At 42.6% G+C, this 15,956-nt stretch overlaps 1 protein-coding gene across 1 annotated transcript; it reads left to right on the top strand.

The window, feature by feature from the left end:
- Window positions 1–665: 665 nt before the first annotated feature.
- Window positions 666–8,428, top strand: LOC138756618 (membrane-spanning 4-domains subfamily A member 18-like). The gene is made up of 2 exons (XM_069923030.1): window positions 666–1,157; window positions 6,874–8,428. Exon 2 carries the CDS (start codon window positions 6,914–6,916, stop codon window positions 7,271–7,273), a length of 360 nt encoding a protein of 119 aa, XP_069779131.1. The 5' UTR covers window positions 666–1,157; window positions 6,874–6,913; the 3' UTR covers window positions 7,274–8,428.
- The last annotated feature ends 7,528 nt before the right edge of the window (window positions 8,429–15,956 follow it).

The following is a 15,956-nucleotide window of genomic DNA, read 5'->3' as shown; positions in this document are numbered from 1 at the left end:
GAATGCAGGTCGCTGTAACAGTGTTGCACTAACCACTCCGCTGACTGCGCTACTCTATTATTAGTTTTATTAGTAATATTATTTACTTTTACTCTTTCTTCTACATTTTTATTATCTCTTCTGATGTGTGTTTGATGCACTGAACCTGCAGTGGAATATTTCCATGGCATCTGTTCATTTCACATGTTTATGATAAAAAATTCTCAGTCGTCTGTTTAATATCAACCATCGGGGAGGAGATCAAATCTGGACCCAGATATCCCGAAGCTCATCCCTGGGCTATTGTGTTAGTTCCATGATGCAGATCCCCCTGCTAATTGTACTCAGATTCTGAAATGTAGTCCACTGTCTTCAATTAAATTTATTTCGGACCCAGTGTACAGTGTACCAACATGGCTAAAGAGCATGTTTACCATTACTGACTTCTGATGAATTTACAATCCTATTGAGGCCTAACTAAGGTCCTGTGCAAGAACAATATAGTGCAGTTACAGGCAGCAATGACAGTGTAGGAGTTTAGAAACAGTTACTTTTTGATTATTGTAGGAGTTTAGAAACAGTTATAGGAGGTAGAAAAAGCAAGGAAATAGCTAAAATGTTCTTTGTGTAAAATGGCGCATGAAAAAGTAGACAAGATAACAGAGGAATTTAAGGAGATATAGAAATATGCATGTACACACAAAGGGCTTGTTTAATAGGGGGTGGGGAAAGGAGGTGTGAGTACGGGATAGGAGAAAGTCGGAGTCAGTCAAGAGTCAGGCGAATAGGGAAAAGTGCCAAACCAATCCAAGAAGGATAAATGTAAGAAAAATGTAAGGGGAGGTGAATTGAAAAATGTATAAAAACAAAGAAGCTTCCCGCCCTCGGTGTACTTTCCAGAGGTAGGGGGAGAGTACCCAACCTTGCAATGTTGTAAATGTAAATAAATGTTCTTTGTTCTCAACTTTTGTCTCGAGCATATTTTGTGAACGTGAAGGCACTTCTCACAACAGCACGTGTCCAGAGACTGATTATAACACAGTGAAGCAAACCAACGCACTTCTCAGGAACCTTGCTCAACCTAAATGTCACAAGAAAACACAGATGGAACATTGCAAGAGATCATCAAAGACTTTGACCGAGGCAGATGGTAAATAACTTTGAAGGAAGGATGAGAGGTAGGAAGGCTGGGGTGAGTTTCGGAGGTTTGGCCTTGTTATCTGAAAGCACATGGCCCAGTGGAGAGGAGATGCAACGGATGGTTGGCATAGCTATCAGTGCAAGGCTGTTACAGCACCAGCGATCGGGACCGGGGTTTGAATCCTGCACTGGCTGTAAGGAGTTTGTCCATTCTTCCCGCAACTGAGTGGGTTTCCTCCGGTTTCTTTCAAATCGTACCAGGTGCTGTAGGTCAATTGGATGTCATTGGGTGGCATGGACTCATAGGCCAAAAGGGCCTGTTACCCTGCTGTATGTCTAGACTTAAAAATGTAAAAATTTAAAATTTAACAATAAATTTAAATTGAAATCTGCGAATGAGTCAGAGGAAATTAGGATGGGACAAATCCATACCAATATCTTTCTCTTTACTCCATTAAGGTAATTTTAAATTTAGACATACAGCTCGGTAATAGGCCCTCCTGACCCACAAGCCCAATTTACACCCAATTAACCTACACCCTCCCCCACGACCCAGCACGTTTTTGAACGGTGGGAGGAAACCGGAGCACCTGAAGGAAACTTCTCCGTGCAGCCTTCATTTTCTGCCTGAAATTCTCGATATGTTATTCACTCAGGCCTATTATGCATTCTGCCTTTTCCCTGCATGTGAGTATTAATGTTTGTCCTGATGTCAGGCCATCTAGCTCAGCTTTATTGAAACTATTATGTTCCAGGATAGAAAATAAGAGCTATAACTAAACATAGAGCACTTTAAACGACAAAACCAGCGACAGCATAGACTGTTTAAAATCACTTTGCATCAACAAGTACAAGTTAAATTAAACAACAAATCATTCTATTCAGGAATTTTTTAGAACCCACAGAGAGTAAAAATATGCAATAGATGCATTGGTTACAATCTGCAGTTCATATTTTCTAAATCAATTGCCATTGTACAGCTGTCATAACAAGACAGGCAATGTATGCTATTTTCACAGAACATCCGTTTAGCTCTGATTATGGTATAAAGGATCTGACAGGACAGGTTTTTTTTTAACTTAAACCAATTTTCACTTGAAAAACATGCAAGAAGCTTCCCAGATCCACGTCTTCATGTAAGTGGACAAAAAGCCACGAATGAGTGGAATAGAAGTGGAGAGAGTAAGGGAGGAGAATGAGGTGGAGAGGCAGGAGCTGTGGTTTAAGGGCAGGTTTGTCGAGAAAAGGCTGTGGTCTACTCCAGTCATTCGCATCCTTTTTTATTGTCTGAGGCCTTTGGTAACATAGAGCTCTAATCCTTTTTTATATCTGGTGAGGTCCTGATACTATTTCCCACATGAAGACCATGCTGATCAGCTACTTATAGATCGAATCTAGCCATTCTCAACCTTTTTTTTGACTCTGGCCCCCTTAGGACTCTGCTCAAAGTTTATGGACCCCCCCCCCCCCCTCCCCCTTCCCTGTGAAGCAGTCCAGTTTAGTTGGTTTCTTCTCTCCTACTAACCAAGTAACAAACATGATTTCAGTCTGCCGCCCCTCCCCCCTTAAATATGCTGTGGCCCCCGTTGACAATGGCTGATAACCTGCCAGCGGTGTGGCATTAGAAGTCTGCATACGGACAATGGCAACCATAAGCCTGAAGGAAAGGGAATGAGTTTACACAGGGGGAAGTATTCAGTAGGCGAAACATTGGAGTCGATCAAGTTTCAAGAGGTAATTGATCTTGAGTCACAGATGTGTATCATCAGGTGATTCAGGTTCATGTTATTTTATCTTTAAATTTAAATTAAATTCTGACATTTCAGCCCATGAGCCCCTGCCACCCAAATACCCCAATTAACCTACAACTCCCGGTCCTTTTCAAAGGGTGGGAGGACACCAGAGCGCCCAGATAAAGCCCACGCAGACACAGGGAGAATGTACAAATTCCTTACAGCGCAATATTCAAACCCAGGCCGCTGGCGCTGTAATAGCATTGCGCTAACCACTCTTGAGGTCAACATTTTAGCCCTGACATCACAGTTTATCCTTTTCACCACCAATACATTGTGTTGTCTTTCTCTCCCAGAATGTAGAGATGTGTAATTTGGACTCCTTGTTCTCTTTATTCCCTTTTAATTTCTCCACATTATTGTTCCTTGCTTAATAAAATAAGCTGCTTTTGACACTCTAGCCCACGGTACAATGATCTTAACCAAGTTGTTGTATCAATGTGTGTCACCACCAAGAAAGAAAACAGTTGTAATCGTTCTGTGGGGGAACAGCAGTGCTTTGTTCACAACCCATCTTGACATCAATGTTTCTCACTGTCTTCATGGTGGGAACACATGGACAACAGCAGCTCAACAAAGTTCACCACCAACTAATTAAGAATAATTGGTGATTAAATATATTTGGGAAGCATCTTCATCAAGAAACCAGCCTTATCAACATCACCACCACTTGGGGAAAATCATTTAATAAAAACAGGACTATCTTTAATGTGTGACAGCATGCCAGCTAGTTCAATATGGAACATAAATGTTCCCCAACCTGTCTTCACAGTTGTATGAATTTTAGCTTGACCTTAATTAAGAAAGGAATTTCTGTTTGGCTTCCCCTCCACATTCCTGATTCCTTGGAAAAGCAGCCAAAAGCCCTCCCATGCTCTCTTCACCCCACTCCCATCAGGAAGCAGACTCACGAGTGTGCAACCACACACCATCAGATTCAAGGACAGTTAATTTCCTGCTGTTATCAGACAAACCTCACGCCCATAAAATGATGTGGCCTTTGCTCTATCCCAACTGATCTCTCCCTGTAACTCTACACGTCTGTTCTCAGTTGCTGTACTATGTATGAGATGTCTAGTTGGACTGCTTACAAAACAAAACTTTCTCACTGCACCTTATTACATGCGACAGGAACTTGAATCTTGATGCACTGAGTGAGGGTTATCCAACAGAGACGGGGGCTGGGACCTTTACCCGAGTGCACAGGGCTTGAACAAGGTAGTCGTTATGAAGCCGTTCGAGATAATCCCTGTTTCCTCTTTCTCTCCATTTATTCGCAAATATTTCTCCCATTACTTAAGCTTTATATTCCTGAAGATGGGTTTTACTGATCTTAAATTTATTGGATGACAGACAACAATAAAACAAGTATGAATTATTAATTTTCTACAAAAGGATAGCATGCTCCAGCGGAATCCCTTTATAACTTAATGGTGTTTATATAAAGAGAGTAATGTTCAAGTAAGAATGATTACAGGATGTAATGAAATGAGGGAGCTCGTGTAACTTCATGAACCATGAGAGGAAAGCATGAACACTTTCTAATTATGTTCACATAAGATTACTCTTTGGAAATAATTCCAGGGGAAATTTTGTTTTAAGTCAAGACACATCAAGTTTATTGTCATCTGATTGTCTAAGTAAAACCTGACGAAACAGCATTCTCCAGTCCTCGGTGCAAAAAGAAAAGCTGACACAACCAGACATAACTCACATGTAGACAGACAACACAAGCATTCATATATGCAAACAAATAAATAAATTTTGTTTCGTGAATATGAGAGTCTCAGGTGGTTAGTGCGAGCGTTCAGCATTCTCACGGCCCGTGGGAGGAAGCTGTTCCTCAGCCTGGTGGTGCTGGCCCTAATACCCCTGTATCTCTTCCCGATGGGAGTAGCTGAAACTGGGTGCAGGGTGGAAGGGGTCCTCAATCCACACTCTCTTTAGCCAATGATCCTGGTAAATCATATCAACGGGGGAAGGGGGGGTTGTGGTGTTGGGGAGGGAGACTCCAGCGATCTTCTCTGCCCACATTGTTGCTTGTAGGAGTTTCTGAAGGATTTGCGGTCTCAATCATTGTCCAACAATGATGGCCTGCTTTTCTTTCAACAAGGTCATCATTTGGAAAGTGGAATGAAAACCTATAATGGATTTTTATCCTGCTGCCGTACTCCTCCAAGTTCAAACACAACACTGCTGCAACTCTCCAAAATGGCAGAGAGGCAGGGGACAGGAAGCAGTGAATTACCAACTACACTGAGCATGTTTATAGGAGAAATGAGTCCTTGTGTATTGGAGGAACACAGAGCAGACTGGAACGCCCAATCTCAACAGGGGCCATACATTCAAGGAATCGGGGATGGGGGTGGGCAAGGACTGAAATCCTAAATATTTTAAGAGTTTTTTTTTCTGTAATCGGTAGGAGAGAAGAGTAGAAACTGAACTTGACTGCTTCACAGGGAAGAGGGCCCATAAACTTTGAACAGAGTCCTAAGAGGGCCATAGTCAAAAAAGGTTGAGAATGGCTGGATTAGATCAATGAACCAAAGAGACTGCTTTACTTTTCGTGGACTATTATTTATATTTTTTGTATATTATTGTTGGAAGATGATATGAATCAAAACCTCAAATCACCAAATTTCATGACTTGTTCTGACAATAAATTCTGTTTCTGATTCACATTCTAAAGTTTGTTCAGTTACAGGAGGGCAGGATGTACATAGTAAATGGCAGGGCCCGTGAGGGTGTTGTAGAACAGAAAGATCAAGAGGTACAAGTGTATCGTTTTCTGAAAGTGGCCACATAGGGTGGTGATGAAGACCTTTAGCAGGCTTGCCTTCATTGGTGAGAGTTCACTCCAAGAATTATGAGCTGCTATGGTCCCCTAGCTATAGGAAAGAAACCATAAGCCTGGAAAGGGTGCAGAAAAGGGGCGGACAGTCAGCGTGGTGGTTAGCGCAACGCTGTTACAGCATCAGCAATCAGGACCGGGGTTAGAATCCAGCACTGTCTGTAAGGAGTTGTATGTTCTCCCCGTGTCTGCCTGGGTTTCCCCGGAGGCTCTGGTTTCCGCCCACCCTTCAAAACATTCTGGAGGTCAATTGGGAATAATTGGGCTGGAAAGGCCTGCTAAATTTTATGTCTACAGTTTTTAAAAAATGGCAAAGATGTTACTGGAACAGGAAGGCTAGAGTTATAAGGAGAGACTGGATAGGTTGGGCACATTTTTCCTCTGGAGTGTAGGACACATTCAGAGGTGAGGCTAAGAGGTCTATAGATTGGACAATGTTGGACAGATTTTTACAAAGTAGGGGAATTAAGGGACATGGGAAAATGCAGGTAGGTGGAGCTGAGCCTCTCGTCAGATCAGCCATGATCTCATTGAATGGCGGAGCAGGCTCGATGGACCGGATGGCCAACTCCAGCTCCTATTTCTTCTGTAGATAAGGTGAATGATTTAAATGGGACCTGAGGGGCAACTTTTTCACACAGAGGGTGTGGTGGATATGAATGAGCTACCAGAGGAAGTGGTAGAGGCAGGTGCAATCACAATATTTAAAAGGCAATTAGGCAGGTACAACAATGAACAGTTTAGAAGGATATGGGTCAAATGCAAGCAAATGAGCTCAAGAAGGACTTGGGCCCGAGAAACGTCGGATATACTGTATATCTACCTCCTATGGATGCTCCGCGTCCAGCTGCAAACTTTCGTACTTCAAACGAGCTCAGATATGGAACAAAGTCATCATGGAAGGGGCTGTTTCTGTATTTCTCATAGTTCTGACATCAAGCAGTAGGTGGCTGTGGGAAGGGAGCTGATTCCATAGGTTACCAGAGATGTTAACAAATGTAAACTCTCCAAGACTTCTATATAAAGAAAATGTGGGTTCTGTAATCTTCTCTTTGAGTTTTCCTTTGATTGTTGCCAGTTTTTTTTCTCTCAATAAACCTCTCCTTGCAGGATACCCTAGCACCTGGGTTGCAGTGCTGCAGGAGCTCACATGAGGGGCCACTCCAGCACCTTAGGAGTTTGCTCCAGGCACCTCACGGGGCCGCTCCGGCACCTCACAGGACCACTCCAGGACCTCACGGGACCGCTCCAGCTCCTCACGGGACCACTCCAGGACCTCATGGGACCACTCCAGGACCTCATGGGACCACTCCAGGACCTCACCGGGCCACTCCGGCACCTCATGGGACCTCTCCAGCACCTCATGGAGCCACTTCAGCACCTCACCGGACTTCTCCAGGACCTCACGGGACCATTCCAGGACCTCACGGGGCCACTCCGGCACCTCATGGGGCCGCTCCGGCATTTCTTCATCGGCATTATTGGTGAGCTCTTGCACCTAAAAAATTAGCACTACATCCCTGCCTGGCACCTTCCAATGCAGCTTGTCAACTCCCGAGGATTGTTCAGGAGTTTTTTAGAAATTGAAGATTAATTTTCTAGATAGAGCTGGAAGTGATCAAGGAGGAAATGTCTTAGCTGCACAGTGAACCTGTTCTTTAAAAAAAATTATAATTTTTTTTCATCAGCTATAAAATGATGGGCATGGAGGAGAAGGCAGCCTATTTCAATGGCTAGGTGATCACATGATGGAACCTTCAGGGAATGAAGCTGCTGCAGTCAACATTAAACTTCAGAAACATTCATTCTGAGACACAACTACTCAGTTATTTATTTCTCTTTAATGTGTGTGTGTGTGTATGTGTGTGTGTGTGTGTGTGCCTGTGTGTGCGCCCATATAGAATATATATGTGTGTGTGTGTGTGTTTGTGTGTCTGTGTGTGCGCCCATATAGAATATATGTGTGTGTGTGTCTGTGTGTGCGCCCATATAGAATATATATGTGTGTGTGTGTGTGTGTGTGTGTGTGTGTGTGTGTGTGTGTCTGTGTGTCTGTGTGTGCGCCCATATAGAATATATATGAACTTGTGTGTGTCTGTCTGTGTGTGCACCCATATAGTATATATACATGTGTGTGTGTGTGTGCGTGTGTGTCTGTGTGTGCGCCCATATAGAATATTTATGAACTTGTGTGTGTCTGTCTGTGTGTGTGCCCATATAGTATATATATATATGTGTGTGTGTGTGTGTGTGTGTGTGTGTGTGTGTGTGTGTGTGTGTGTTTGTGTGCCCTTCCAGCCCACAACCCTGTGCCGCCAAAATACCCCAATTAACCTACAACCTCCATACATTTTCGAAGGGTGGGAATGTAAAGGTTAAAACCTTGTGTTTTTGATTCTTAGTTAATTTTATGTCTATCTCTTTAAGATAACTATTGTTTGTAGTGTTACCATAGTGACTATGTTGTAATATGTTGTAAGATCTGCCCAGGCTAACTGCTTGCTCTCATTCTACAAGATGTGAAGGAAGCGTGAGCACAAGAAATTTTTCTTTAAATTTTGTATCTCTATATATCTTTTTGTTTTTATAGCAGTCTTTAGCTATTGCTTTGGTTATGACAACTTTTAAGTCTAATGGACAATCTTTATACAGTAATGCTTTGTTATTCACCGTTATGCAAAATGTTTATCTGTTCTATCAATGAATTAAAACTACATAAAGTAACAGCCACAGAGTTTGATTTATTGGATTAAAGAGATCAAAATTTGGAATATTGCAGCTTATGGTTTGGAAGATGATACTTTGAATTTAGGATATATTAGAATAAGGAAAGTGTCATCTACAGGGAGAAAACTGGAACACCCAGAGGAAACCCATGCAGTCATGGGAAGAATGCACAAAATCCTTACAAACAGCGCTGGATTGATCCCAGGTTATTGACGCTGTAAGAGTGTTGCTCTATCCACCACGCTTACCGTACTGATTTCAATCCTGCAATCCCAATAACCAAAGTGGAGCCCTGAACTCATTTTGAAACTCTGTCTTTGCCCATGCTCATCTCTCAAGGCTTCAAGAAGCACTAGCTCTCTGGGGAAGCTGTCTCTATTCCTTTAAGGGAGGATCAAGCTGAGAGAAGTGGAACTGCAATTGAAAGACCAGACCTGACAGAGGAAGGACCTCTCATCTGGGAAGAGGAGGAACTCAAATCTTTCTGCATCTATGAAGTCTTGGGTTGAAAGATGCATCAGGATTGTAAAATGTTTAAAAATCATTCGTGCACACTCTGGACCTCTGGTGCCTTTGTGGTCGTAGACTGCTCAAGTCATATAAAATCATATAGCACAGACACCTGTGAATTTTCACTGGCAATCCCTAATTAACAGCAATCAGTCTTCATACCATCGAGGATATCTACATGAGCGATGTCTTAAGAAAGCACCCTTTATCCTTGAGGACTCTCACCAGGCTGTGTCCTATTCTCACCGCTACCTTTGGGAAGGAGATACAGGAGCCTGAAGACTAATTTTCAGCGGCACAAAAACATCTTCTTTCACCCGCCCCCCCATCAGATTTCTGAATGAATGACAGATACCACCTCATTTTCTCTTCTTTTGTACTAATTTATCTATTTTTAACGTAACTTATAGCAATATGTGCACTTGTAATACTGCCGTGAAGCAATGAATTTTGTGACAAGCTCATGACGATAATATCTGGTTCTTTAGTCACACTCTCTTCTCATGTGTCTTCTTGATATTGTGAACACATGTTACCAAGAGGAAAGATGCCTTAATGACTTGTGAATTTGTTCCCTCTCAACTTTTAGAATATTTCGCTACCCATTCTCGTTCAAATCCACAAGCAGAAAGAAATCCCAAGAACCTTTGGATTCAGTCTGAGATTGTTTACTGCCCACCTCCACCAGGCCTGCAACTGAAGGTTCAGGCACATGAACCTCAACATTCCCCACAGTGACTGGACCTAAACCAGTAGGAATATGCGCATGAGAGACAGGAGCAGGGGAAGGCCATGCGGTCCTTTGCACCAGCTCCAAATTCAGGAAATTCATGGCTGATCTAATCCTAGACTGATGAACAAGCATCAGGATTTGGCCTGGCTGGCAGTCAGCAGAGTCCTCCCTGTCAGATCCTTCCTGTGCAATAGGAGCAGACAATATTTTCTTGTCTGTTCTTCATTACCTTTGAATCCCAAACCCTTAGTGTTGACTGAAAACTGACTTCATATGTGAATCTATTAAGTACTCAAGCTTCAGGGCTCTCTCAGGGAGAGAATTCTGAAGATTCACAAACCTTAGAGAGAAGAAATTCCCCCTCATTTCCACATTAAACAGACGATTCGTTTTTCTCAGATTCTGCCCTCTGGTCTGGATTCCTCCATGATCCTCTCAGTATCTACCTTCTTGTGAGAGATGGGAAAATTGACCTAAAATTATGAACATGGAAGAAACTAAAGTTCATCAGTAAAATGGCTGAAACCAGTTCAAACAGGATAAGTTTGGGGCTTAGGATGCAGGAAAGCAGAGTCAGCACGATTAACATAAGAATCTTCTATCCTTTGTGACAAGACCATAGGACTAAGATAAGGAATGGTAAGGTACAATAGAATGTAGGAAGTTGAGGTAGTCTGGATCAGATAAGGGTCTCCTAGCCCTGGACAGAAGTACCAAGTCATACATTTCTAATTAGCTAACCATACACAGATTTATACATATGAAATTAGCCAACCCTAGATAGAATGAGTCAACTCTGCATATCAAGAGACTGTAGCCCAGAGAATCAGGAAGGTGTGAATAAGGACAATGACATGAAGGGACACCGACAGGATAACCCCCCCTGGTTCTCCAAGTATACTGAAATTGCACGTAGGCAGGCAGGATTGCCTAATGCCAAACCTCTCCAGCAGGAGGCAGAAGAATGTAAGGGGGAGGGTATTCCTACACTGAAATCAACTGTATAAAAGTTGGGTGAGCCCCAGTATGTGTGTGTATTCCCAGGGTAAGGGGAAGCACCCAACTTTGCATTGTTGTAGTAATAAATGTTCTTTGTTCTCAATTTTTGTCTCGAGCAATTTCTTTAAAGGTACTTTAATTCCTAACAAATGGGGGCTCGTCCGGGATCACACTCCCTCCACTGACAGAGTACCCCGACGACGAGAGTAGGTGCACCCCGGCTGATTCAGCTGGACTCACGGGCGACGGGTGGCTGGTCAGTGGAAGAAGCGAGTGATATCCGAGAAGAGGCATTGAGAACAAACGGCGGAAGGACGCGCGCTAGAGCAGTACTGCCAGAACTCGGTAAGAGTATTTTACTTGTTCCTAAGTATGGGAATAGCGGGCAGTAGAGATGAGAGTCCTGACACAGGACGTGACCACCAGATAGCTACGTACAGCCCGCTTGGGATGATGTTATCTGAGTGGGGCACAGGAAAGACCCGCGGTAAAGACAAACTAGCGGGCAGTAGAGATGAGAGTCCTGACACAGGACGTGACCACCAGATAGCTACGTACAGCCCGCTTGGGATGATGTTATCTGAGTGGGGCACAGGAAAGACCCGCGGTAAAGACAAACTGACGACGGTCAGATATTGTTGTAATGAATGGGTGGGATACCCGGTTAAAGGGAGCTCCGTGTACTGGCCAAAATTCGGATCCGAGGATGAATGGATGTGTGAAGCTTTGAACTTATGGCTCTATCAAAACCAGCCAGACAATGTTGAGAGCAGGGAATATGCAGCCTGCTGGCTCAAGGGATCCATTGAACAGCTGGTTTTGAATGAGAAAGAATCCAGGGATAAGAGAGAGGAGGAACCTCTTGTCCCTGAACCACAGGGTTGGGATGTGTTACATTCCCTCCCTCCACCCTATGTTCCTCCTATGCCGGCTCCTATCTTTCCTTCCCCTCCTATGACCTACCCTTCTGCACCTTCCCCACCTCCCCCACCACTAGAGAAGAGAGCAGGAGTGGTATGATAACTTGCTCACAAAGCACTCGATTACCACCTCTGTTGGCAGGAGAGAGAGGTAACTTTAATTCAGAACAGCGTGAGACTCTTCAGGAAGAAAGGGCAGAACCCTTTGATTCATTTCCCAGGGAGCAGGAACCCAGACCTAATAAGCCAGAAACCAATTGGATGAGACCACTGCGGGAAGTTCCCATGAGAGAGGGTCTCGGTTTCGTAAATGTGCCCCTGACCAGTACTGAAGTGTGTAACTTTAAGAAAGAACTGACCTCCCTGATAGAAGATCCCCAGGGATGTGCCGAACAGTTAGACCAATTTTTGGGACCAAATATATATACAATATGGGGGTCTCGACATAGAATCCCCAGCAGGGGAACAATTGGTACTAACAGGTTTTGTTACCAACTCAGCCCCAGACATTAAGAGAAAATTACAAAAGACAGAAAATTGGCATGAGCAGGGAATAACCCAGCTTCTACAGATCACACAAAAAGCATTTGTCCAGACATCTGAGGATAAGCAGAAAGCAAAGGCTAACATTTTGATGCAAGCAGTTAAAGGAATAGTAGATGAGTAACAAAAAAAAAGGCAGGGACTGTGTGCCAGCTCCTGAATGTTGGGAGAAGTGCAGGGAGTGGGAGAGTAGAGACCAGAGATAATTTCATAAATCACGACTTCCCACTTCAGTCACTGACCAATATTGATTAAAATTCATGCTAAAAATTAAATGTCATAAATGATCGTTTTTCAATACTGTAGAATTAGCGAATTTAACTACCAGTTAATTCCAATTTATGAAATAAATTGTATTTAAATGTGATTTTGCACAGGGAGTACCTGAGAGTTGAGTGATGTTATAACATTTGCAGGGAGAAATGTTTGCGCAAATAGGGTGAGTTCTATACATCTTAACTTTAAGTGTATGTGAGATAAAGAAAGGATCTGATGTGTAAAGTGGCTGGATCAGCCAGTTGAAGGGGGAGTGTGCATGTCCCTTTAAGTACACTGTGGCACTTGAAATTGAGGCTTCAGGCTCTTGTCTTGCAGTTAGAGGTATGGAGCCCTATCAACACATTTAATACATTTCTTCTACACATTCAGCAGTCAAGGTCCGTGAGTTTAAAGATCACCCACCTCTGGAGAATAAAGATACCTCTGGGGATTCCTATGGGGATTCCTATAAGTTTAATCATTCATTTCTCTGGTGCATTTTCCTCTGGAGTGAAATTAATGCCTCAGCACAATTTCTCTGTATTGCCGCTGTTATTTAATTCATGATAACTTTCCCCCATTCATCAGGTTTATATTTAAATCCGGTAGTGCGGAAGTTACATTGTAAATAATCACGGAGGTAAATCCTGCGCAACTGGATTCAACTTAATGGGGAAATAAACCTGCGAACTGGTCTATGGTGCTGTGTGAGTATTGCAATAGGTGGAATATGATTTAAATTGGTGGCATCGTTCAGAACAATTGGGCGCATAGGAATAAGAATATCATTAAGAACTCACAGATCTTGTACCAGATGCTATTCAGTACATCTTGACTTAAGGACTGGAGAAATTGGCATGTTAGAATGAGATTGGCATGGTACCAATATTTCTTGATTCAATAATGACTCCACAAGCTCCAGGATTCATGCAGCAGAACTTTTAAGTGGAATATAATAGAAACTAGCCTGTACTTAAATTATTGTGTGTGCAATCCTCATAAGAACATCTTTTAACTTTTTTTTGGTGCCTGTTTTACAGACTGTTTTAAATAAGGCCAGCTCCTGTGAGCTGTGGCACAAGGCATTTTACTTAAGGCAGAACTAAAGGTTGAATATGTTTCAAGTTCTCTTGCAGGGGCTCTTGTGCTGCAATGTCTGTTATGTACTCACTCTAACAAATTGGAGGGTTGTGCCCCATACAGACAAGCAGCTCCAACTGCATTTTAATAAGGTCTAACATATTCAAAACCCATGCAAATATGGTTTGTGTTTCATTTTACAATTTTTACACTAACACAAAGGAAAGTCAGATTGTTATTCATTTTATTAAAATCTAGTGATTGGTTATATGTAAAAGCATGGCAAGAGGATCAACTAAAACCTGCCTGGGATGGTCCCTTCTGTGTACTTTTAATTACAGACACAGCAGTAAGAACAAGAGAGAAAGGCTGGACCCACATTCAAAGAATTAATGACAAAGTGCCATAATGTTACAATTTTATTCGTTTTTTTTAATGGTTTATTCAGTTTTGTGTATTTTATTGCTGTTTTCAATGAGCTTTACATTTATTGTGGTTTTATTCAGTTCTTCTTGCATTTGATTGCTGTTTTCAATGAGCTTTACATTTATTGTGGTTTTATTCAGTTCTTCTTGCATTTGATTGCTGTTTTCAATGAGCTTTACATTTATTGTGGTTTTATTCAGTTCTTCTTGCATTTTATTGCAGTTTTCAATGAGCTTTACATTTTTTGTGTTTTATTAAGTTCTTATTGTATTTTAATGAGCTTACATGTATTCTTCATTGTTGTTTACTAATTTCTTTGGAATATTGTTCGTTAATGTTTTAAGCCCCCCTGGAATAGGGGCAGCAGAGGTTACAATTCAGCTCCTTTAGAATGTAGACAGGGCATAGATTTAATGTATAGTCATAATGGGATATAAGGGATCCCAATACGGACCAGGGGAATTAAACAGCTTTAGTGGAGTACTCTCGATGTTTTAAGTACTTCTGGAGAAGGGGTAGCAGAGGTTACAGATTGTACTGTTTTACAGGCTAGAGAGGGCATAGAGGCAAGGTATTTAGAATACGGATCAGGGAAACACAGTGGGGATAGGCAGTCACACAGTGAGGCACCTGTGTACACAGACTAACCGCAAAACAAACAATGTACATTTCACACAAAGGGGGAAACTAACAAGCTAACCGCAAAACAAACAGACACTTCACACAACCACGAGACACATAATCCCCCACCTGGCTCTCTCTCTCTGATCATCCCTGAAGGGGAACACCTGTTTTCAGGGAGCTGCTGCTCATCTGGTGCTTATATAACGTGGAAAGGAGCGAAGTAGAGTGCAGGGTGTCAAAATCCTCACAAAGGACATTGGATTGTACATGTAGCAGAGAGAGAGAGAGTTGACACATATGCTAATGTACACAGACAGGCTGCAACTCACAAGTTCAATGAATGTTAGCAGACAAGCTGCAACACACAGTTAAATCACAAGAAACAATCCCCCCCCCCAGCTTGGTCTCTTTTCATCACCCCATGAAAGGGAGCACCAGTTTCCAACAACGTGAGCTGCTTGACACTTTAATATCAGGCTCCAAACAGCCTTCGGAGATCGGTGGCCCTAGGGTTCGGGGCTGAAGAGGACATCAGATACGAGCCACAATCAAACGGAACCGCCTGACTACTGCTACTCGTTCGCTGCTGAAGGCAGCGCCTCTCACAGACTTCGTCGGGACAACACTTAACAAAGGTCGTGTGCTTCAAAGACACTGCTTCCATATTTCAACGTATGGGATGGACTAGACTCTTTACTGAGAACTGGAGCCTGATACTCCAAACCCTAATAAGCAGCTGGACTCACTCCCCTGACCTTCATGGTGCTCCCCTACCTAAAGACTTTACACAGACATTACAATTCGGTTATTGACCAGCTGGGTAAAACTACACCTTACACTTGAAAGATCAGTGTTACTGATCTAAAAGAAAAGTGAGGAAGGGGGGGGGGGGGATCAGTCACACTGACACTAGTAACCAAAGATCAGTAACACTGATCATGGTGAAAGATCAGTATTACTGATCTAAAAGAAAAGTGAGGATTGTGAGAGATGGGAAAATTGACCTAAAACTATGAACATGGAAGAAACTAAAGTTCATCAGTAAAATGGCTGAAACCAGTTCAAACAGGATAAGTTTGGGGCTTAGGATGCAGGAAAGCAGAGTCAGCACGATTAACATAAGAATCTTCTATCCTTTGTGACAAGACCATAGGACTAAGATAAGGAATGGTAAGGTACAATAGAATGTAGGAAGTTGAGGTAGTCTGGATCAGATAAGGGTCTCCTAGCCCTGGACAGAAGTACCAAGTCATACATTTCTAATTAGCTAACCATACACAGATTTATACATATGAAATTAGCCAACCCTAGATAGAATGAGTCAACTCTGCATATCAAGAGACTGTAGCCCAGAGAATCAGGAAGGTGTGAAT

This window comes from Narcine bancroftii, chromosome 3 (genome assembly GCF_036971445.1).
Source record: "Narcine bancroftii isolate sNarBan1 chromosome 3, sNarBan1.hap1, whole genome shotgun sequence".
Taxonomy (NCBI): domain Eukaryota; kingdom Metazoa; phylum Chordata; class Chondrichthyes; order Torpediniformes; family Narcinidae; genus Narcine; species Narcine bancroftii.
Note: the sequence above shows the minus strand (reverse complement) of the source record. Positions and strands in the feature narration are given on the sequence as shown.

Excerpts from the sequence above, each read along its gene's own strand:
- LOC138756618 (XM_069923030.1), top strand. The coding sequence starts at position 6,914 with ATGAGGGGCCACTCCAGCACCTTAGGAGTTTGCTCCAGGCACCTCACG.